Consider the following 22785-nt stretch of genomic DNA (forward strand, 5'->3'; position numbering starts at 1 on the left):
ATCCCTGGAAATGTTGATTGAGTCGAATTTTGATTACATGTATAAAACTTATGGCATGGTTCCCTGCATTACCCTGCACTGTTGCTGAGGAATAAATCATTGCTAGTGCGATAAATATTAAATTTAACCAAAATGAAAAAAGGAAAGGAATCAACAACACGATTTGGCGTAAACCGAGGAAAACATTAAATTTAATCTCTGAAATCATTCTTCACTTTTGCTACATGTAAAGACATTAGACATTGTCTTGACATACATTTAAGTGTTGATATTTATCAATACATGCGGGATCCACTAGCATGTATCCACTACATTATTGGATCCGGCATGTATTGATGAATAATTTATCTTTAGATCTATCATAGGGTAGTGTTCTTATAGGTAGCCTGAAATATTCCTATAGACAGCAAGAAACTGAACTACTCAATGAAATTAGGAGGAGAAAACTCAATTATAGAGAATCATATATTAAACTTTAATTTTCTTCTTCTACTTCTTCTTTATTTATTTTTTGGTTAAAGTAAAGAAAATCATCTTCTTACTACAGATGGATCCACCCTTGCTTCAAAAGTCAATTTGTTCGATTGGATCTAACAATCACGGTATCACCTAATATCCAACTACTATAACTTCACTTTAAAAAAAAATTTATGCCTAAAACAAAGATGCAACAACTTATCTGCCTTGCACGCTAGAAACCACCATTAGTTGTTTAGTCCCCATCAAACAACAGCTCTTTTCTTCATTTTCAAGGGAGATGAAAAGTTCCAAATAAACTCATCATATTCATGCACTATTTTTCTAGCAATCGATCAAGAAACTTCATCTTCAAATCTTCCCTCCCCTTTCTCTCATTGTAGACCTTGTCGGGATCGACCAAGAATTCTTGGAATTTGGTTTGATCAGTATTTCACTAAAAATTATCGACATAGGACTCGAAAACATGAGAGGTAAACCACAATACCCCATTAATCTCAAGATCGTTTCGATTTGCTTTTTATTCCTTTTCTTCCTCTTCTTGATCATGAGAACGGGTTTCTCCTACTCTAAACAGATTACAACGCTCGATTCCTCGATCCTACGGACGAATTCGTCTGATGTTCATGAAGAACAACTGCCAGCAGATTGCCCAACTCTTCCTTTGTTGCCAACTTGCGACAAAATCCCATCTTCTTTGGCACGCTCACTAGTTCACTACGCAACCTTAAACATCACTCCACAACAAACCATCAATGAAATATCCGTATCCCTGAAAGTACTCGAAAAGAAGTCACCATGCAACTTCTTGGTATTTGGTTTAGGCCATGACAGCCTAATGTGGACATCGCTGAACCATGGAGGCCGCACCGTTTTCCTTGAAGAAGACAAGTCATGGATCGAGCAAATCCAAAGGCAAATCCCATCCTTAGAATCATACCACGTCGTGTACGACACGAAGTTGACACAAGCCGAAGAGCTCCTGGAAATTGGCGTGAAAGAAGAGTGTAAAGAAGTCAGTGATCCAAGATTCTCAAAATGTCAACTTGCTTTAAAAGGTTTACCAAATGAAGTGTATGATATTGAGTGGGATCTGATCATGGTGGACGCGCCCACCGGGTACTTTGATGGAGCACCAGGGAGGATGAATGCAATATACACTGCTGGATTGATGGCAAGAAACAGGGAAAATGGCGAGACTCATGTGTTTGTGCATGATGTGAACAGGGAGGTCGAGGATAAATTCTCCATGAAATTCTTGTGTGAAGGATATTTTATAGAGCAAGAAGGCAGATTAAGGCATTTCACAGTACCAAGTCATAGGACTCGTCTAGGAAGATCTTTCTGTCCATAAAAACTAGTCCACCCCACGAAATTCTATGCTGCAAAGATATTTTTGCTACTCATTCATTGATGATTGTTGATATCTGAAGGGGGAATTCAAGAGGGAGATTGTTTGCTGTTTTACTTGTCCTGTCAGTCTTTGATATTTGAAATCCTATATGTTTTTTCTACTGAGTAAAGGATTTAATGGAGTCAGCTAGCATTTCAAATCCCTTTTTGATTTTTGAAAAAAAAAATGATATAAATTCTTATACAAATATAATATATGCAAACGTTGAACTAATGTAAGAAATACCCTGTCCCACTTTGCAATATTAGGGCAATGCAAATGAGACTATAAGGGTAATAGGCACAACCCTCATGACTCACCATACATGTCCTAGGAATGCCACAAGAATTCTAATCCCAAAATAAACGATTATGCTTGGAGAGAGATTGCATCAGACCAAACATAACTTCAAGAAACAAATGATGCATCAGAAGCTTCAGAAATTTGAGAAAAAAACTGGAAGCAACGTGGTCTATGGGCTGTCCAATTCGTCGTATAAAGATACTTGACAAGCTTTTTTAGATTGAGATTTTGATACGTTGAGACTGCTGGATTATTTTTAGAGCGTTCTGTGATATTTATTTGATCCAACTTCGATTAACTTGAATGAAACGTAAACAAAGACTTTAGGTGTAAGATAAGCTAAAAACTGATATACATTATGGCTGATAGCATGGTACATTTGCTTAACAGCAAACAATTACAGTACAGATATGATATTTGCCATCAAACTTTCACTTTTCGGAACCACAGATCATTTAAAATAAAAGTGAAATACTAATCACCTGTAATCAGGGTACAAAGAAATCAAATATTTTTCATTCGAATGTTATTTATTATTCTACGTCGTCCCCTGAAACGCGTCAGTTTCTTCAAGAAAAGGGTAGTCGGTATAGCCTAAAACAGGTTCGGGTGCATAAAACGTCTCCCTTTTATATTCGTTCAGAGGAGCATCAAGCTCAAATCTCTTGGGTAAATCTGGATTAGCCAAGAAATGGCGGCCATATGCAACAAGATCAGTACGATTTTCGGCCACAGCTTTGTTTCCGTCTTCCCTATCATACCCACCAGCAACAATGAAAGTGCCTTTAAATGATTTTCTCATTGGGGTAAGACTCTCTGCACATTCAGATTTTACCCCAACAGATTTCATCCTCGGTTCGATCATGTGGCAGTACAGAATCCCATATTTGTTCAAGGCCTCAGCCAAATAAAGGCCAAGGGCTTCAGGGTTTGAGTCTCCACATTCCATATAGTTTGCAAAGGGGGAAAGCCTAATTCCAACTCGGTCAGCTCCAATTTCATTACTCACAGCTTCAACTATTTCAAGACCGAATCGACAACGGTTTTCCAGAGAACCACCATATTCATCAGTTCGGTCATTCGCTTGATCTTTGAAAAATTGTTCTATGAGATAACCATGTGCACCATGTATCTCAACCCCATCAAAACCTGTTATTAAAAGCAATATGTTTGTCAAAGAGAGAACATATATTTTTCCATACGGAAGAGAGAATTAATCATCTAATCAATTTGCAAGCAAATGCAATTGCATTTTACTATATTATATGTCAAACAAAAGAATCATACCAGCTTCTAAAGCATTTCTAGCAGCAATCCTGAAATCATTAACAATTTTAGGAATTTCATCTGTCCTTAGTTGTCGTGGCGGGGAAAATCGAGCCATATCCACGCCATTAGCTCGTAGTTGTGGAGCTAATTCCCTAAATGTGCTAGATATAGGAGGATGCCCATTTGGCTGAAACCCTGTAAATGACACTAAGATCAATATAATGTAGCAGGTATGCAATCCTTTACTTCGATGCTAATGGAGAACATAGTTTGCCACAAGCATAAAACATTCAGCAACACAAGGCCCAAATGATGTTGCAATCATAGCTTGAAGCACACATCCAGATTATTCCAGATTTGTTTCCTTTCCCTTTCCTGAGCCCAGATCAAATACCGGATTGATGCAGATCAAACAATATGGATCTCAATGTAACTTACAGTAAGGTCATTAAGACATAAGTGGTACAGGGAATTACCAGTGTTCGAAACTCTTCCACAGTGCCAAATCTGGCAAAAGAAGACAGCACCTTTGGCATGAACTGCTTCTACAATGGGCTTCCATGCATCAGTTTGTTCCTTTGTCCATATTCCTGGTGTATTTGGATACCTTACATCGAACAAGACTTGTTTCTTAGTAACCAGAGATTATCAGAAAGTAATTCCTTAATCTTTACAAAAATACAGACTTGACATGTAGCTACTGGGATGGGAGGAAGGCGTATCATGGGGCAGACAGATTTTAATATTTAATAAAATTAAAAACAAAATTTAATTTCTGTTTATAAATGCCCCAATGTAACCCAATGAACTTACCCTTGGGCTGTGTCAGAAACTCCAGTGGCTTCAGCCACGAGAAAACCTCCTTTGGTTGCTCTTTGAGAATAGTACGGGATAGCATGAGGTTGAGGAACATTATTAAAAGATCTCTGCCTAGTTAATGGTGCCAAAACAATTCTGCAAAATATATGTAGTTTACAAAATTAGCCCCCCCCCCCCCCCCCCCGCAGAAGTTTTGCAAGAACATGCACATATAAATAAACAAAAACTCTGCGCGAGATAAACTGCTCAAAATTTCTGACGAATAGCTCTTTGGAATCACTGCCCAAACATAAATATTCCCATATTCTCACCCAAATATATATATATATATATATATATATATATATATATATATATATATATATATTCCATCAAAATCACCATAAAACTAAGAATCGTGCATATAACTGAAAATGATCTGCTAAAGATCAAATCTTGACGCGTTACACGCCACATAGAAAAAAACATTGCACACGTATTTGTCAACTCCATGAACGAACACGAACACTCGGGTGGGATTTCTTGAATAATCGATTTCTACCAGAAGAAAAGACTGTGTTAATCGATTGACAAGTGATGAATACCTGTGAGAAAGGCGAAAATTCCCCATTTTGTAAGGAGTAAGAAGTGGGATCCGCTGCATCCCTTCTTCCTCCCCCGGCTCACTTCCTGTATTTGGCCGCACTTCACCCATCTCACTTGATCCACAATAGCAAAGAGGGTCTCAATATATAGCAAAAAAAAGAGAGAGAAAGAGAGTGAAAGAGGATACAAAGTAGCTCCAAAATCCATTCAAGACTTTAGTAGTGTCATCAGTTGTCAATTGTCAGCGATGAATTTTGCCGCCCCCGCTGACGTCATTGATGACTTCAAGACGTACGATTAACCTGTTTAGGGTTTGGACCATCCTTAGAAGAGCCGGTTCAGGGTTGGCCTGCCTAACCCGTGTATCCGTCGGATTAAACGGCGGGTCATAAGTTTTTTTTGGATTCGTTGTTTTTTATTTTTACTAGTAAAAAAACACGTGCTACGCACGTGAGAACACTTTGTTTGTGTCATGTTAGTTATTTGATTGAATAAAAAATGATGTTATGTCAATTTTTTTGGAAATGGAATAATAGTTACACAAATATTGCTAACAATATCCATAAATTAATTATTTTTTAAAAAAATATTCATGACTTATAATTCTTGATCTTTTTATTGTTTATTTGTCTCTTTCTCTCGATGATGTTGTTGACATACCAATTTTTTTATTATTAAATTTTGATGCCTATGATGTGTTGGTTATCAATGATCTCTGAGTTTTTCTTATTTTGACATCAATATATTGAATTTTTTATTACTGTAATTGACTTCAAATAATTAATGTATTTATATCAGTATTCTTTTTTATTCTATAATTTACATACAATTGATTTTAAATAGTGACATGTTCTTTATATGTTGTCAAACGTTGTATGAATTTCCAATTTTCATTAACATCTCTATCTAATTCACATTATTTCAAGAAGAGTGATTAAATTCGATATACACAAATAATAAACCATACCATAATGTATTTTTTTTGCTTCGTTAAATATTGTGTTTGACAAACTATACTTATAAATATTGGGTACAATTAAAGATAAAACAAATTACAGGTGAAATTTTTTGTAGATATGAATATAATCACGGATATATTTTATAGATTTATGAAAAAAAATTATAGATATAAATATAATCACGTTATATAGTTTATAGATTTATGAAATTTTATATTTATAAATATTTATTCACGTTGGAGAAAACAATTAGTGACTTCTCAATAATCAATATTAATTCATGTCATATTACCTTCCGCACATTGAAAAATCATCATTCGAATAATATATATAATTATTGGTTTTATATTAACTGATTGTTAAGACATCTTAACTTTTCTTATTCCTACTCTTCTTCTTATATACTCTAAAAAAAAAAAGTTTTGAAATATAACTTGTATCTGGTGTGAACATAGAGAGTTAATAAATAAATTTGTACTCTGAAAGCATGTACGAGCAAGGTTATGATGTTCGATATTTGAAAATCAAAATCACAAACAGATCTTCGAGACTAAAATTAATTAATTAATTGCATATAACACTTCTATGAAATTCAAAAATTGCTAAAAAATAATAATATTCTATTAATTTCCAGTGTTTTCAAGTCTTGTGCACGTATATCCTCATGTTTTCAAATTTTGACAGCACACCCTTTGTCCGTAATGTGTGCTCAAAATTAGAGGTACCAAAATGAGCTAGCGATGTGGGTCAGTCCAAAATTCGTCGAAACTCACCATTATATATTTGATTTAAAAAATAATTTATTGTCATTAATTGAATCTACAATAATGTATTAAAACTAAATTATTAATTTTGTTTGCATTTCTTTTCTCAAAGAGAAGAAATAAAGGGAAAAATTATCTCGACTATATTGTTCTTTTTCTTTGACGTCATTGAAAATTATAAGCTAAAGCAGAACAACTATGATCTTTTTCTTTGACGCCATTGAAAATTATAAGCTAAAGCAGAACAAACCGACGTTGTTTAGATGTCAAATCCAAAAAAAATATTAATTAAATTGATCATTTCTTGTGACAATGGGGATTTCATCTATCAAATTTTACCCGTTCTTCTTTGTTTTTTTTGTTATGTTCAAGGGCCCAATCCACAATTTATTATCTAATATTAATTTAACCATTTTATGTCCATTTTTTTTTTAATTTCGGATAACTTCATATGTGAGTCTCTTTTGTTGTCCTAACTCCTAAATCCTAATAATTTCTTTTTTTTTTCGGGTGAAAGTTGATATGTTCTCATCATCCCTAATTACCTCAATTAATTGGCTTTAGTGCTCTTGTTTTTCTTGGTTAACTCATAAAATCTTCTTTTTTTGGTCATTTTTGCCTCTTGTATTTTTGTTCGCGTTCAATTGTGTTTGTTTTCGTGTTCTTCTGTTATTTGGAATCATATGCCAATGTATTTGATTTTTGACAATATATATGCTTCTACTATCAAAAAATATTTGGATTTGATTATGATGGTTATATGTGGTGAATTATTTATTATTATTAGTAAGTTGGTTTTTAACAATGTTATGATTCAAAATCTATCCATTGGATCAATGACATTATCAAAAGATTGCAAGAATGTCAGCTGCTATCTTCAAAACCCTGAAACCGTGCTGATAAATTTGGTCAACTTTCAATTTATTAGAGACATGATGACATATTATTTAAAAACTTTTAAATAGTTGACGATGGTCAAAAGAAAACTTATAAAATTATAATCATGAAAACTAAACTAAAACGAATTGTAAAACACAAGAACAAATGATCTGGAAATACATACACACACACACACACTCTAAACTTCAAACATATTTCTATAACTTTCGTTTTAGGAACAAATGATCTGGAAGAACACGTGACACGGTGAATCACATTCACATAGACTTGTGCATGTAATAAGAGATATGGTTAGAGTATTGTAAAAAATATAAGGCTGAGTTTGAAATTTGGATAGAAGGATTTGAAATCATATATTTAAATATATTTTTATTGTTTAGATAACTTACATACAAAAATTTTAATTCATCTCCATATTTATTTAATTATACTATAATTGATCTAGTCACAATGAATTTCAATTTCTTAAAATATTAGAACCATATGAAATCCATCATGGTAAGTATAAATAGAATGTAAATAAATATAATATTGATTTGGTTTTATATTGTTGAAGTAATTGAATAATGAAGATGAATTCAAAATTCATGAATTTCAAATAAGTCAATCTAAATGCAAACTAATAATCAAATTAATTTATAAGAATAGAACATAAACTATTAATAAATAATTATAATGTGAAATAATTTATGTAAAAATATTATGATAAAATAATGAAAATAATGCTTAAAGTCGAAATTAATTAATTTCTCTTTAACTTGGAATGTATTAATTTTGATTCATTAATTTGACTACCAATAACTAAACATGTTCTCATTGACTACACGACACATAAATGATAATATTTTAGACGTTGAAATCATATTGGGAACATAAATAGATCAACGTTACGTAAAATATTTAAATTTTAACATTATTTAAATTATAAATTTTTTTTAATTATTTATTTATAATAAAGTATCACATATAATTAACCAACTAAAAAGTCACTCATTCCTAAATGATGCAAACTATAAATGAAACACAAACAACGAAATTGTCTGTTACGTAAATTGTGCAAATTAATTAATTTAATTAAATTTAATATATGAAACACACAAAATTAAAAAAACATTGACCAATCTTAAAAATCAATAATCCAAATTTACCTTTATTTTTGCTCCAATTTTTTCACACATTATCCATTCCAAAAGCACACACCAAGAACCAATAAAGTGTTCAATCGGAAATTCATAGTAAAATTTTTTAAACCATTTATTGGCTCTTTTAATTGAATAATAATAATAATAATAACAATAATAATAATAATAATTCTATTATTATTATTATTATTATTATTATTATTATTATTATTATTATTAGTTTTTATTTTTTGAATCTTATTTTTATATTGGTTGATATTTTGATTGCCCAATTTATTATTATTATTATTATTATTATTATTATTATTATTATTATTATTATTATTATTATTATTATTATTTATTATTAATATCAATATTATTATAATTAAAATTATATTTAATAGCCGCAAAATTGACAAAGTTTGACAAAATTTTGATATTCAATGTTTTGCCCTTATTTTTTCATATATTTACCAAAACATATATTAAAAAATATAATCATTAAAAGATATTAATGACATATCACAATTCTAAACATTGGCTCTTTACCAAAAATATATTGAAAAACCTAACAATTGAAGGATATTAACGATAATGATAAAAATAATAGAATAATAGATTATTATTATTATTAATTTTTAAATCTAATCATTGAAGGACGTATAATAATTCTAAACATTGTCTCCTTTATATTATTATTATTATTATTATTATTATTAAAATTATTATTATTATTATTATTAATTTTAATATTATTATAATTAAAATTACATTTAATAGCCACAAAAGTTGACCGAATTTGACAAAATTTTGATATTCAATGTTTTTTATATTCAATGTTTTGCACTTATATTTTCATATATTTACCAAACGCTTATCGAGAAATCTAAACAATGAAGGGCATTAATTTATTAATATTATTATTAATTTTAATATTATTATAATAAAAATTACATTTAATAGCCGCAAAAGTTGACCAAGTTTGACAAAATTTTGATATTCAATGTTTTTTATATTCAACGTTTTGCCCTTATATTTTCATATATTTACCAAACACTTATTGATAAATTTAAACATTGAAGGGTATTAATGACATATCACAATTCTAAACATGAGCTCTTTTATATAAAAAATAGATTTTTAATTACTATTCGTCTCTCGATGTTCTCATAAATGCTTGGTCTATTATTTAGTTTGAATTTTAATTTATCAACAATTTTATTGGGAAATTCAAGTGATTGGTTATGATGTAGACTTGTAGTACGTTTGAATGTAATCCAGGAAAAATGATAAATTTATATATTTCTCTTCATTAAAAAAAACTACGATCAAATGTCAGACAGATATTCTTGATTGGTAAACAGCTCAATAATTTAAGGTTGTATTTATAACTTTTTGTCTGACATTCTTGATTGGTAAACAATTTACGGTTGTATTTATAAATTTTGAAAATAAATGATTATAGATTTTTTATTCACAAATTTGTTAAAAAAAAAAAATCAATAATCACTTATTTTTAAAAATTGTAAATATTATATTAAGTGTTGAACAACTTTACTTAGTAGCAAGGTTAGTACTAGAATTAATAATGATTTATGGCCAATAAATTATTTTATTTTTATGCAAAGTCAAATATAAATTTCATGTAGATCAATAATTATAAATTTCATGTAGATCAATAATGATCTAGATCGAGACTACTATAAGATCTCGTAAACTATAAATATGAATTTCGGTCATATTTATAATATACATTTTCAAGGGCACATTATCCCACGAATATGTTGAATGATGTGAAAATATTGATGAAAATGTACTCTAATGTCAATATTAGTAACTTTATAGCATGATTCGGCGAGAATGAGGTGATATCACGGAAATGATGTTCAGACTACGAAGCAATCCATCATATAACAATCAACATAAAGACGATTTTTCATTCTACGTGGTTTCGATCAGTTTCTTCAAGAAAAGGGTAGTCGGTATAGCCTAAAACAGGTTCGGGTGCATAAAACGTCTCCCTTTTATATTTGTTCAAAGGAGCATCAAGCTCAAATCTCTTGGGTAAATCTGGATTAGCCAAGAAATGGCGGCCATATGCAACAAGATCAGTACGATTTTCGGCCACAGCTTTGTTTCCGTCTTCCCTATCATACCCACCAGCAACAATGAAAGTGCCTTTAAACGATTTTCTCATTGGGGAAAGACTCTCTGGACATTCAGATTTTACCCCAGCAGATATCATCCTTGGTTCAAGCATGTGACAGTACAGAATCCCATATTTGTTCAAGGCCTCGGCCAAATAAAGGCCAAGGACTTCAGGGTTTGAGTCTCCACATTCCATATAATTTGCAAAGGGAGAAAGCCTAATTCCAACTCGGTCAGCTCCTATTTCATCACTTGCAGCTTCCACTATTTCGAGACCGAATCGACAACGGTTTTCCAGAGAACCACCATATTCATCAGTTCTGTCATTGGCTTGATCTTTGAAAAATTGTTCTATGAGATAACCATGTGCACCGTGGATCTCAACCCCATCAAAACCTGATATACGGAAGAGAAAATTGAACATCTAATCGATTCGCAAGCAAATCCAATTGCATTTTTGATTTTACTATACTATGTGTCACACAAAAGAATCATACCAGCTTCTATAGCATTTCTTGCAGCAATCCTGAAATCATTAACAATTTTAGGAATTTCATCTGTCCTCAGTTGTCGTGGAGGGGAAAATCGATCCATATCTACACCATCAGCTCGTGGTTGTGGAGCTAATTCCCTATATGTGCTAGATATAGGAGACTGCCCATTTGGCTGAAACTCTGTAAATGACACTAAGATCAAAATAATGTAGCATGTATCCAATCCTTTACTTCGATGCTAATTGCTAACGGAGAACAGAGTTTGCCACAAGCATAAAATATTCAGCAACACAAGGCCCAAACGATGTTGCAATCAAACCTTGAAGCATACCAACATCCAGATTATTCCAAATTTGTTTTCTCTCACTTTTTTTATCCCAGACAAGAAAGGGGATCAAATACCGGATTGATGCAGGGAATTACCGGTGTTCGAAACCCTTCCCGCGTGCCAAATCTGGCAAAAGAAGACAGCACCTTTAGCATGAACTGCTTCTACAATGGGCTTCCATGTATCAGTTTGTTCCTTTGTCCATATTCCTGGTGTATTTGGATACCTTACATCGAACAAGACTTGTTTCTTAGTAACCAGAGATACAGACTTGACATGTAGCTACTGGGATGGGAGGCAGGCATATCATGGGGCAGAAAATTTTAAATTTTTAATAAAATTATGTTTATAAAATGCGCCAATGTAACCCAATGAACTTACCCTTGAGCTGTGTCAGAAACTCCAGTGGCTTCAGCCAAGAGAAAACCCCCTTTGGTAGCTCTTTGAAAATAGTACAGGATAGCATGAGGTTGAGGAACATTATTAAAAGATCTCTGCCTAGTCAATGGTGCCAAAACAATTCTGCAAAATATATATAGTTTACAAAATTAGCCTCCCGCAGAAGTTTTGAAAGAACATGCACATATAAATAAACAAAAACTCTGCGCGAGATAAACTGCTCAAAATTTCTGACGAATAGCTCTTTGAAATCACTGCCCAAACATACATATTCCCATATTCTCACCCAAAATATATATATATATATATATATATTCCATCAAAATCACCATAAAACTAAGAATCGTGCATATAACTGAAAATGATCTGCTAAAGATCAAATCTTGACGCGTTACACGCCACATAGAAAAAAACATTGCACACGTATTTGTCAACTCCATGAACGAACACGAACACTCGGGTGGGATTTCTTGAATAATCGATTTCTACCAGAAGAAAAGACTGTGTTAATCGATTGACAAGTGATGAATACCTGTGAGAAAGGCGAAAATTCCCCATTTTGTAAGGAGTAAGAAGTGGGATCCGCTGCATCCCTTCTTCCTCCCCCGGCTCACTTCCTGTATTTGGCCGCACTTCACCCATCTCACTTGATCCACAATAGCAAAGAGGGTCTCAATATATAGCAAAAAAAAGAGAGAGAAAGAGAGTGAAAGAGGATACAAAGTAGCTCCAAAATCCATTCAAGACTTTAGTAGTGTCATCAGTTGTCAATTGTCAGCGATGAATTTTGCCGCCCCCGCTGACGTCATTGATGACTTCAAGACGTACGATTAACCGGTTCAGGGTTTGGACCATCCTTAGAAGAGCCGGTTCAGGGTTGGCCTGCCTATCCCGTGTAATCCAGGAAAAATAATAAATGTATATATTTCTCTGCATTAAAACTACGACCAAATGCCAGACATAAACAGATCCATAATTTAAGGTAATAATTATGATCAAAATAGCTATCTGAAATCAGGTTTAGTACATGCTACCCGCAAGGCACTACCCTGCGGGTGATGTGTAACCCGTCAAAATTAGTGGGTCCCACGTGAGGCTCATTAATTTTAACCAATCATGAGCCGCCACATCACCCGCAGGACTCTGTGCAAATCCATGAATGGACGGGTTTCTTCAAAAATCGATTCCTGCGTCTTGATTCTTGAACCCATGGATCCATCGTTTAAATGGTGGGTACTCATAAGTTTTTTTTGCCTGATTTATTTTTATTATTATTAATGTAATTAATATTCCTTTCTCAATATTCTCATAAATATTTGGCCTATTCTTTAGTTTAGATTTTAATTAGCAGCGATATATGATTGAGAAATGCAAGTGATTGGTTATGATATAATAATGCGTTTGAATGTGTGATCCAGGAAAAAAACGATAAATTTATACATTTCTCTACATAAAAAATAAAAGATACGACCAAATTCCAGCCGCCAGATATTTTGATTGGTAAGCAGTTGGATAATTTAAGTGGTAGACAACTCTAGTTTTTTTTTTTTTTTTTTTTTTTTTAAGAAAGGTAGACAACTGTAGTTAGTAGCAACGTTAGTCCTAGAATTTAGAATTTAGTACTAGGATTAATGATGGCCAATCAATTATTTTATTTTTATGTAATTCCTTTTTTTTTTTTTTTAAGGAAGTGAAATGTGAATTTCATGTACGTCAATAATGATAAGCAGGTTTACGTTATATCATACCACGAGCAATGATTTGACACTTATTGGTTTCATATATTTAACATGGTTCTTACATCACATCTCAAAATAATGACAATATCATTTGTCCACGTCTGGCCAATCGTAGCCCAAAAAACTTTACTAGATCGATTTTGTTTTACGTTTTTTTATGTAATATTGTAAATATGGTTTAAGATTAAATAAAATATTTTCTATATAATAATAATAATAATAATAATAATAATAATAATAATAATAATAATAATAATAATAATCTTACAGCTCTGGATGATAATGCAAAATGGAATAATTTCTCCCAGGAAGAATCGCCAAACAAAGATACAATCTCCAATCTATATGGGCTCGCGGTTATATCAAGGTGGCGGGCTTGATGTAGGACTTAATGGATTGGGCTTTGGATATGCTGTCTTGGACTTGAGATGATCATCATGATTTCCCCGTGGTCTAACTAAGTTGCACTTATTTGTAAAGAAAAGTTTTATAAATATTTATTTTTAGAAGTTATAAACAATATTTATAAATAGTAAAATAGATCTTATGAAATGCTCTTTGGAGCTGTCCCATGCATCATGTGTCCACATACATGTTGCGGAATTTGTATCGTATATTATTGAATTTAAGTCCAGTCCACACCACTTAATCAATATATTTCATTATCATTAGTTGATATTTAAATCTTAAAATAACTCTACTAAGTATAACTTAACTCAATTTCAAACTAAAAAAATGGTTAAACTATGAGGTTAATTGAGATCGGTTTAGTATCCTAATAAGAAAGTTAAAATTCCTCCGGAAAGGTACCCGATTAGCTAGTTCGACCCGATTCGTACTCATTCTTGGTTGGGTCGGGTGTGGTAGGGCCCGAGTTTTTCGGGTGGAAATAAGAATTTAGAAAAGTCTTCGGCATGGTGGATGGATGAGTGGTGCCTGCCTTGGCGGACATCACAATTCACGAATTCCTTTTTTTAAACCGCAGCCGACAGCGAATTAACCCACCAACGAACGAAGCTTCAGAGTAGCAGAAGAAACAAGAAAGCACGGAAAGGAGAATTTACGCAATAATGAGCACGATGATTAGTAGAAACTCGAGTGTCATCTCTCCGCAATATCTGTCGTTCCTTTTCGCTTCGTTTTCGCTTCTGCCAATTCCAGGTTAAAATCACGAACTCAGAAGTTTTGGTTGTGTAATCTTTTATACCAGTTGTTTTGATGAAAAAGACGGAAACTTTGTTATACCGGAACCAAGATTGCATGGAAAGAACTCCACAATGGTGATTTCGAGACTAGATCCGAAAGTCCTTGTGTGGGTTCTTGTTTTTATGAACTATCCGTAGCCACCGTGAATTTGTTGTGTTGGAACAGTTGATTACAGGGAGTATTTTAGAACCCGTTGAAAGGCTAAATCTTCAATCTTTCTTGATCTTGTTTAGCCAGATATTTTTGAAGTTTGATGTTTTTTTTTTTGGTAGATCATTACTATGTAAAAACTGGAGTAAGATTGGTATTAACTTTCTATCCTCCTTGTTAATTTTTTTGCATAAAGTAATTGGTAGCTGAAAAGTAGTTGTAAACTTTAAGCTTTTGTTTGGTTGTTGGAGCCAATTCAACTGATTATAAGATTTCCTTTATTAGTCCAATTGATGTCGTAATGAAGCAAGATTATCGAGCTAAGCTCGTCCCAGTTGTCGTTCTCGACGAACTTGAGTTGAATTCCACATAGCTTTAGATTTCCCAAATTCTAAGCGACTAAAGCGAGTCAATATGCTATTCTGTTCAAGATTATTGAAGATCTGGTCATTTATTGTTCATGCTAAACCTCAATGAGTTGAATCCTAACTCCTGGATGACCTGAAGCAGCTTGTAGTAGCGATTACATTTAGCAATTGAAGGGTTATTAGCGGCTATTACTAGCCTATAGATGTTTTTAATGCTGATTAGATTTTAAATGGTTCTGAGTTCAAATTGGTTTCTTTGGATCAGATCAGACCCCTCTCTGTGTTGGATGTTGCATGTTCGTCATCTATAAACAAAGATACAAAATGATATAAATATTATTTTCACAGATTTGCAATGTCCCTGGTTTTCAGTACTCTTGGATAAGATTCGAGAAGTATACTAGAATACACACATACACACACACCAACACACTAAAGTTGCATCATTTTCTTAAGGCTCCGCTTGGATTGAAGTATTTCAAATCCATGGATTTCAAATGCATTTTTGTTGTTTAGAGAAGTAGCACCACAAACATCAAATCCACTTTTTTTATGTTTATATAGTAATTCATGATAGTTGTGATGGATTTCAAGTTCATCCAATAAAGTGGTGATTTAAAATCCTTTTTACTCCATCTAAGTAATGTGTAAATAATTAAGCTATGAATTTGAGATTTTTCTATGTTACATTGTTAACACTAAAATTATAATCGAAATCCATTGATTTCAAATCCTTCAATCCAAGCGCAACATAACTGAATTCGGGATAGTTGGCATCAATATCTTTGCTGTAAAACTTATTTCCTGACTATTCATCTTGAGTAGCAAGCTGACATGGGGGCTTTTGATGCACATTTCCAAGAGTGATTTATTTAATGCCAGATATGAGTATATAATTTTTTGGGAATTGTGGAAAGTATACACCAATATGTAAGCCCAATTGAAGAATTGGTTACTTCCTCTCTCACTTGTAAAAGGTTTGGGACCTCTTTATATGCAGGATTAGCTGACGTCTCGTCATCATCAAGTTCTACAAATGAAAATACAATCGAGAAAAACAAGTCGTCCAGAAGCTCCACCGGATTAATAATCTTGATCTTATGCCTCGGACTCATTGCTGTTGTCGCATTTTCTGTTTTCTTGTACAAGCTGTGGCAAAAGAAGAAGAGAGAAGAACAACATGCCCGCCTTCTCAAGCTTTTTGAGCAAGACGATGATCTTGAGGTCGAACTTGGTATTCGGGATTGAGATTTGGGTATTGATTGAGTTTTATATATATTGTTGAAACCGGAAAAGAGTGGTGACATGTTACGTGCATCATCACACCGTAGCCTTGTTTTGTGGTTGATATTTGAAATTTGGTGAGAAGAAGCTGAGTAGGTCTTCATTTTGCGATTTTATTTAGTGATTTGTTGATTTGATCCTGTTCATAAACACATATATGTATTTGAACTTGTCATGAATAGTTCAAAGATGTATCAATAATTTGGTAGTAATACTCTAGGCTTTTTGTTATTTCTCTCCTGCAGTACAGATTTTTTTTTTGGGCCATTTCTTGGTGTTTTTTTGGGCCTAGTTTGTATAATGAGCCCAAACGTTGCTTTGCGTTAGAGATGGGTGCACGGCTTTCAAAATATGGCCTTTTGAATTCAATTTATCCACGTCTCAACTTTGCGTGCTTCTTTCCGAAAAAACAAAAATTGTGAGATTTTTTTCGACACAAATTTGTCATTTCAAGGAATTTAATTCTTAGGACAATTTCAGCACTTTACTTTAAAAAAAAAAAAAAAAAGGTTGACCCTGAAGGAACCCCATTCCACATGAGTCAGAGGCCCATTGGCTCATGCGGAGGGTAAATCGAGGATTTCAGCACTTTACTATTAATTGCCACCCTAGCGATTAATCTTTAGATTTTTTTAAAGTATAATCTTTGATTCGAATCTTGTAAATACGGAATATTGGGGAAGTTTTTTCATAATAGGCTTCACCTTATTTTATTTCGTATTGTCTTATGCTCAAATACAGGGAATCTTAGCTAAAACAAAAGGAAAAGAAAACATATGCCAAGTAAATAGCGAAAGATTCCGTTTGACGAATTCAAAAGTCACATGAGGAGAATTGAATTGAGGCTAAAAACCATAAAGAGGGAGGGGGTGGGTGTTCACCTTTGGACCACATTTCAACATCTTCAACACTTTTCCTTTTCAATGGTTTTAATTTTCGAAATCAATTCTCTCCCCAAAAAAAATGCAAATAAAATTATTTCATAAAAAAACATAATAACACAATCAAACATTGACACATCACATTTCAACATCTTCAACACTTTTGTTTTGTATTTTGGTCTTGTAATTAGTACTCAAATTAATTTAGATTATCTTCCTATAAAGTAGGTTATATTTTGGTTTTTGTGTTTTTTTTCTCTTTTGTTTGTTCATCTCAAAATGTCGTCAGTGTGGTGGTATTGGGAATTTCTGACACTTCATCTAAAAAATGACAAAATTTTCAGAACACAAGTTAATTTACACAACAAAAAATCCAAGATTAGGATATACACAAGAACAAAACACAATATAAGCAAAATTAAAGGTCATTTTGATTATTATCTTTACTTATTTGCAAATATCAATTATTGCATGTATTTCAACAACTTTACTCGATAACTTTGTTACAATTCTTCACATTTGAAGCATAAAATTTTGCAAGACTTGCTCGATATCATATTATCATCCATTATTGTTGTTGTTACTTGTTATGGAAGAGAGATTGATATGTACAACAAATTTTGACTTGCATATTGTCTTGGAACCAATTTTAGAAAAGAAATTGACTTTGATATTACTGTGGAATCGAAACCACTATAAAGAATGCAACGTGACACGGTTACGCAACTCAATTAAAATGTTCTAATTATAACAACATCGAAAATCATTTTCCAGGTCCCATTGTCTTAATTTACTACCAACTTTATTTTTCTTCTTCTGTTTTTCCCCCTATTGCATAAATTGGAAAATCAATTTTAGATCTTGTCGGATTCTTTATTTTAATAAAATTTATGATACAACTAGAGATAAATTAATTTCCATAAATGAATAAGTTTAATTAATGTTCAAGTGTATAATTAAAATTATAGGGAAAAAATAAAAATGTTTTTTCCCCCCATAAACTTATCATTTGGTTTACGTACGTAATGGACCGGATTGATTACACAAATTAGGAAATTTCCGGATTGAATTAATTTTATGGATTCAAAACAAAATTTCAAAGTCTAATTTGCATGATTTACGTTCATCCAAGTCAAGAAAAAATTCCTTGCGCGTGTTCGATCTCACCAAATTTATAGTTAAATTAATAAATTACAATTTTGATCGTGTATGTTCGTCACTTTACAATTTCGGTGTTCTATGTAGGCAAAGGTGGCCACTTGGTATTAATTAAGGCAGAAAACTTTGAATCAGGACAAAGAGGTGGCAGGCCAAGTGGACGGCAAATATATGATGGAAATTCATAATTGAATTTCCTTTTTCATTTGCACCGAGGAATTGCACTATAAATAGGTGCATCCTCTCGACATTCCAGTATCCCATTCTGAGTTTCCTTTTCAGTTTAATAACATTCAAATATTTTGAGTGTGCTTTTATATATATTTGTGAGATAGGTTTTCTCCAGTATTAAGAGAGTGAGTGTCTCTTTGGAAACACAGAGAAAAGTTGTAATTCTCCAAATATTATAATGGAATCTTTTGGTCTTGTCCGTGGTTTTTACCTTAATAATTTTTGGGGGTTTTTCACGTAAATCTTGGTGTCTATTTATTCTTTAATTTTCATAGTTTTTATCTCGTAATGCCGTACCTGAGGCCAACAAGTGGTATCAGAGTCTTGACATAAAATTTCTTAAAATTCTGAGTATGCTCTGTGGTTGCAGCTGTGACTGATCTTCCACATCAGAAAAAGATTTTTTGAAATTTTATAAGGCAGGATTCTTGTAGTCAAGATGTCGGCAAAATACGAGATAGAAAAGTTCAATGGGAGCAATTTTTTGCTATGGAAATTGAAGGTGCAAGCAATTCTAACAAAGAAGCGTTGCTTGACAGCTATTGGAGATAGACCGGTGGACGTCACGGACGATCAAAAGTGGAACGAGATGAATCACAATGCTGTTGCCAATTTGCACTTGGCTATAACGGATGAAGTTTTGTCAAGTATCTCTGAAATAAAAAGCGCAAAAGTTATTTGGGATACTCTGACAAAACTGTACGAGGTCAAGTCACTACACAACAAAATTTTTCTAAAGAGAAAGCTTTATACTCTTCGGATGGCGGAATCCTCATCGATGACCGACCTTATCAACACATTGAATGTAACACCCGGTATTTTAATACGTAAATTCGCATGCATAATTAGGAAATTTATTTATTTAAAATTTTAGATTTATGGGTTAAATTATTATGTGAATTATTTGTGCATGTTTTAAGATTTATTTTCAAGCATTTAACCCATAATTTGAGATTTTTATGATTTTTGGTATTTCAATTATTTTATCGCGTAGACGGGACCGTGGACGGACGAGATGACAACTTTCTATCCAATGTATTTCATGAGCCTTTTAAGAGCCCAAAAATATTATTTTGAGTTTTATCTCCTCAAAATTATCAGTATTTAATTTTATATAATTTTAGGAGTCCATTTTTATCCAAATTTAGCCAAAATATTGACTTTTAATTACCTTTAAAATTCCCTAAAATTCATATTTCGAGATTTTAAATGAGTTATCAGATTCTTAACTTTTATTTGGAGTTTTAAGTTGTATATTTTATATTTAAAACCCTTATTAATATTTTAATTACCCTATATTCTAAATTAATCAAAAATCACCAAAAAAAAAAAAAAACCCCAACCCTACGTTCAATCCTTCAGCCGCCACCCCCTCCCTTGTTCTTCATCTCCTTCATCGTGCCAGGCCAGAAAACTTCTTAGGAGATCGATTTTAAGCTTCCAAGGTGGTTGATCATCGTTCCGTCGTCCCGGAATCGTCATCTACGCTTACTTCTCTTCAATCTTCGGTGCTAGGCATGTTTCCTTTCGATTTTTTGATGCCATATCAGTGTTTATGCATGTGTGTGTGTGATTATCAGAATTATTCAAGAAATTTTCAGAAAAATCGATTGGTTTTGTTGTTATGCGCCTTGTTCTTGGATGGGTTGAATCATGCTCACATTTTTTTAGCCATGGGTGTGTCCAGCTACTGGCCAGGGGTTCCTAGGCTGTGTGAGGGTGGTTTGGACTCGAGTGGCTCGAGTGGTTCGAGCCAAACGAGCCCAAGAAAGGGCTGGTGCAAGATCGGCCTTGTGTGTGCGCAGGTTAGGGTTCGATGGAAGGGGGTTCGACCTCTATGCGTGGGGCTGCATGGGGTCGGGGCCTTGGTCAGGTTAGGACATCGAGCGAGGTGCTCCGATTTTAAAATTTTTTTTTTAATTCTTTTGTTTAGACATTGATATTTGTCTACTATTGTTGATTAATTGATTATGAGAGATTAGAACTCGGGTCGTCACAACAGGTGGTCGGCCAGGGGCGGCCGGAGCAGGCCGGTAGCTGCTGCTCGCGGCCGAGAGGCATAGAGGAGGGGTGATGGGTTTAGGGTTTCAGTGATGGGTCCGGGTCGGGTTGGTGGTCCGGGTCAAGTCAGTGGGTCTTGGGTTATGTTAGTTGGGTCCGGGTCCGGGTCAAGTTAGTTGGGCTCGGGTATTTTATTTTTAAGTTAATTAATAAGTCTAAGTGTTTAATTGGGCTAATTAGTTTAATTAAATTAATGGGCTATATTAAATTTTCTTAGTGGGCTTAAATAATTAATTTAAGTTAGTCCACTAATTTTTTATGGGCTTTAGAGCCCATGGAAATTATTGGGCCAGTCTTTGGGCTTTTGGGCCCATTGGGCCAGAATAGAGTGTTATTGGGCCAGAAAATTTTATTGGGCTTAGAAATGTGTTAATGGGTTTAAGTATGTTAATGGGTCAGTCTCAGTGTTAATGAGCCAGAATTTAAGAAATTGGGCTTGAGTGTTAGGGCCAGCAGTTCAGTACAACCCATGAAAAATTGCATGTGTCCTGAATATATATTTAATTATTTTTATGCATGGAAGTTATTTTTAATATTTATATGTTAGTATGAAATTAAATTAAATATATATGAAGGACACACATTTTATTTAAGTACATGCATTCATGAAATAATTTTTATGCATGATTTAATGTTTAAGGTTGAGCAAAAGAAAATAATTTTTATGTTGGAAGTTGAAGTAGTGTGACAATTTAAGGGGGATTCGTCCCCATATGTGAACTATTGAAGGGCAGTTTACTGCCAATTTAAGAGGTGATTCGTCACCGCCACGTACGTTGGTTTACCACGCTGATCAGTATTTAATGTATGTATGGTTACACTATGGATACGACCTTTCGATGTTAGAAAATACTTTGCTCAACAATGTTTATGTATTATTATGATATTCAAGTTTAATTTAAGTTTATGTTATGTTCATGATATTTTTAAGCATGCTCATTCATGTATATTATGTATTAGTATTAAAGTGATTTAAATTATTTTAAACCCTTGTTATATTAGCATGTTGGGCCTCTAGGCTCACTACACTGATATGGTGCAGGTGAGTACGTAGAGGAGGATGTAGTACCCACCGGCGGCGAGGACCTATGAGCGGACATGCAGTGACCCCGTGACCGTTGTCTGAGTCTATATGCATGTTTCGAATATTTTATCATGTTATACATTTTTATTTATTTTCAGTAATTGACACTATTGTATGTTTTTATTTAAATATTTTCAGTGCATGTAAACTTTAATTTATTTTGCTTTTGTCAGTATTTTATTAAATGCATGACTCAGATATTTAATTTATGAAATATTAAAGTTTCGAATTGTTGCATTATTTTATTCAAGTTATTTATTTTTAAAAACTACTTATTTTGTGCATATATGTATGGACATGTATGTACATATTTTTACTTAGTAAGTATATAAAAAAAATTTTCCGCATATTTATTTACATTTAGAGAGTTAGGGTCGTTTCAGTTGGTATCAAAGCATGGTTCTTGGAGGGGTCATTACTGCTATGCGAGCTCAGAAATCCACGCTACCGGTCTATAAGTTTTAAGTGTTTATAGCATGATTTACTTTTAAGAATTTAAGTTAGCATTAATGTTAAAGAACTTAGCTATGCATGGCGATTTACGTAGAGATATATGTGGTGGTGCAGAATGCCTCCCAGACCTGTGAACAGACGTGAGGGATCTCCACCTCCACCCCAGGATCCACTTGCAGCATTGGAGCAGGCCAATGCTAATATGATG

At 33.1% G+C, this 22785-nt stretch overlaps 3 protein-coding genes and 1 long non-coding RNA gene across 6 annotated transcripts; 2 read left to right on the top strand and 2 right to left on the bottom strand.

The window, feature by feature from the left end:
* Positions 1–666: 666 nt before the first annotated feature.
* Positions 667–2011, top strand: LOC140866014 (glucuronoxylan 4-O-methyltransferase 1-like). Its single transcript, XM_073270869.1, has one exon. The coding sequence runs from the start codon at positions 944–946 to the stop codon at positions 1829–1831; it is 888 nt and encodes a 295-aa protein (XP_073126970.1). The 5' UTR covers positions 667–943; the 3' UTR covers positions 1832–2011.
* A 497-nt stretch (positions 2012–2508) lies between these two features.
* Positions 2509–5040, bottom strand: LOC140861553 (putative 12-oxophytodienoate reductase 11). 3 transcript variants are annotated; one of them, XM_073264576.1, is made up of 5 exons: positions 4846–5040; positions 4256–4315; positions 3919–4049; positions 3461–3637; positions 2509–3322 (listed from the first exon to the last, which is right to left on the bottom strand). In XM_073264576.1, exons 1-5 carry the CDS (start codon positions 4953–4955, stop codon positions 2712–2714), a joined length of 1089 nt encoding a protein of 362 aa, XP_073120677.1. In that variant the 5' UTR covers positions 4956–5040; the 3' UTR covers positions 2509–2711. The 3 variants fall into 3 exon arrangements, with proteins under 3 accessions (XP_073120677.1, XP_073120676.1, XP_073120678.1); XM_073264575.1 differs by having other exon boundaries at positions 4256–4396; positions 4846–5037; XM_073264577.1 differs by lacking the exon at positions 4256–4315 and having other exon boundaries at positions 4846–5039.
* A 5372-nt stretch (positions 5041–10412) lies between these two features.
* On the bottom strand, positions 10413–12699 carry LOC140863182 (putative 12-oxophytodienoate reductase 11). Its single transcript, XM_073266401.1, has 5 exons — positions 12495–12699; positions 11945–12085; positions 11659–11789; positions 11239–11415; positions 10413–11137 (listed from the first exon to the last, which is right to left on the bottom strand). The coding sequence occupies exons 1-5, from the start codon at positions 12602–12604 to the stop codon at positions 10530–10532; spliced, it is 1167 nt and encodes a 388-aa protein (XP_073122502.1). The 5' UTR covers positions 12605–12699; the 3' UTR covers positions 10413–10529.
* Positions 12700–14642: 1943 nt separating this feature from the next.
* Positions 14643–16940, top strand: LOC140865699 (uncharacterized). The gene is made up of 2 exons (XR_012144697.1): positions 14643–14862; positions 16426–16940. It is a non-coding gene; the product is annotated as an uncharacterized lncRNA (long non-coding RNA).
* Positions 16941–22785: the final 5845 nt, after the last annotated feature.

This window comes from Henckelia pumila, chromosome 4 (assembly GCF_033568475.1).
Source record: "Henckelia pumila isolate YLH828 chromosome 4, ASM3356847v2, whole genome shotgun sequence".
Lineage (NCBI taxonomy): Eukaryota > Viridiplantae > Streptophyta > Magnoliopsida > Lamiales > Gesneriaceae > Henckelia > Henckelia pumila.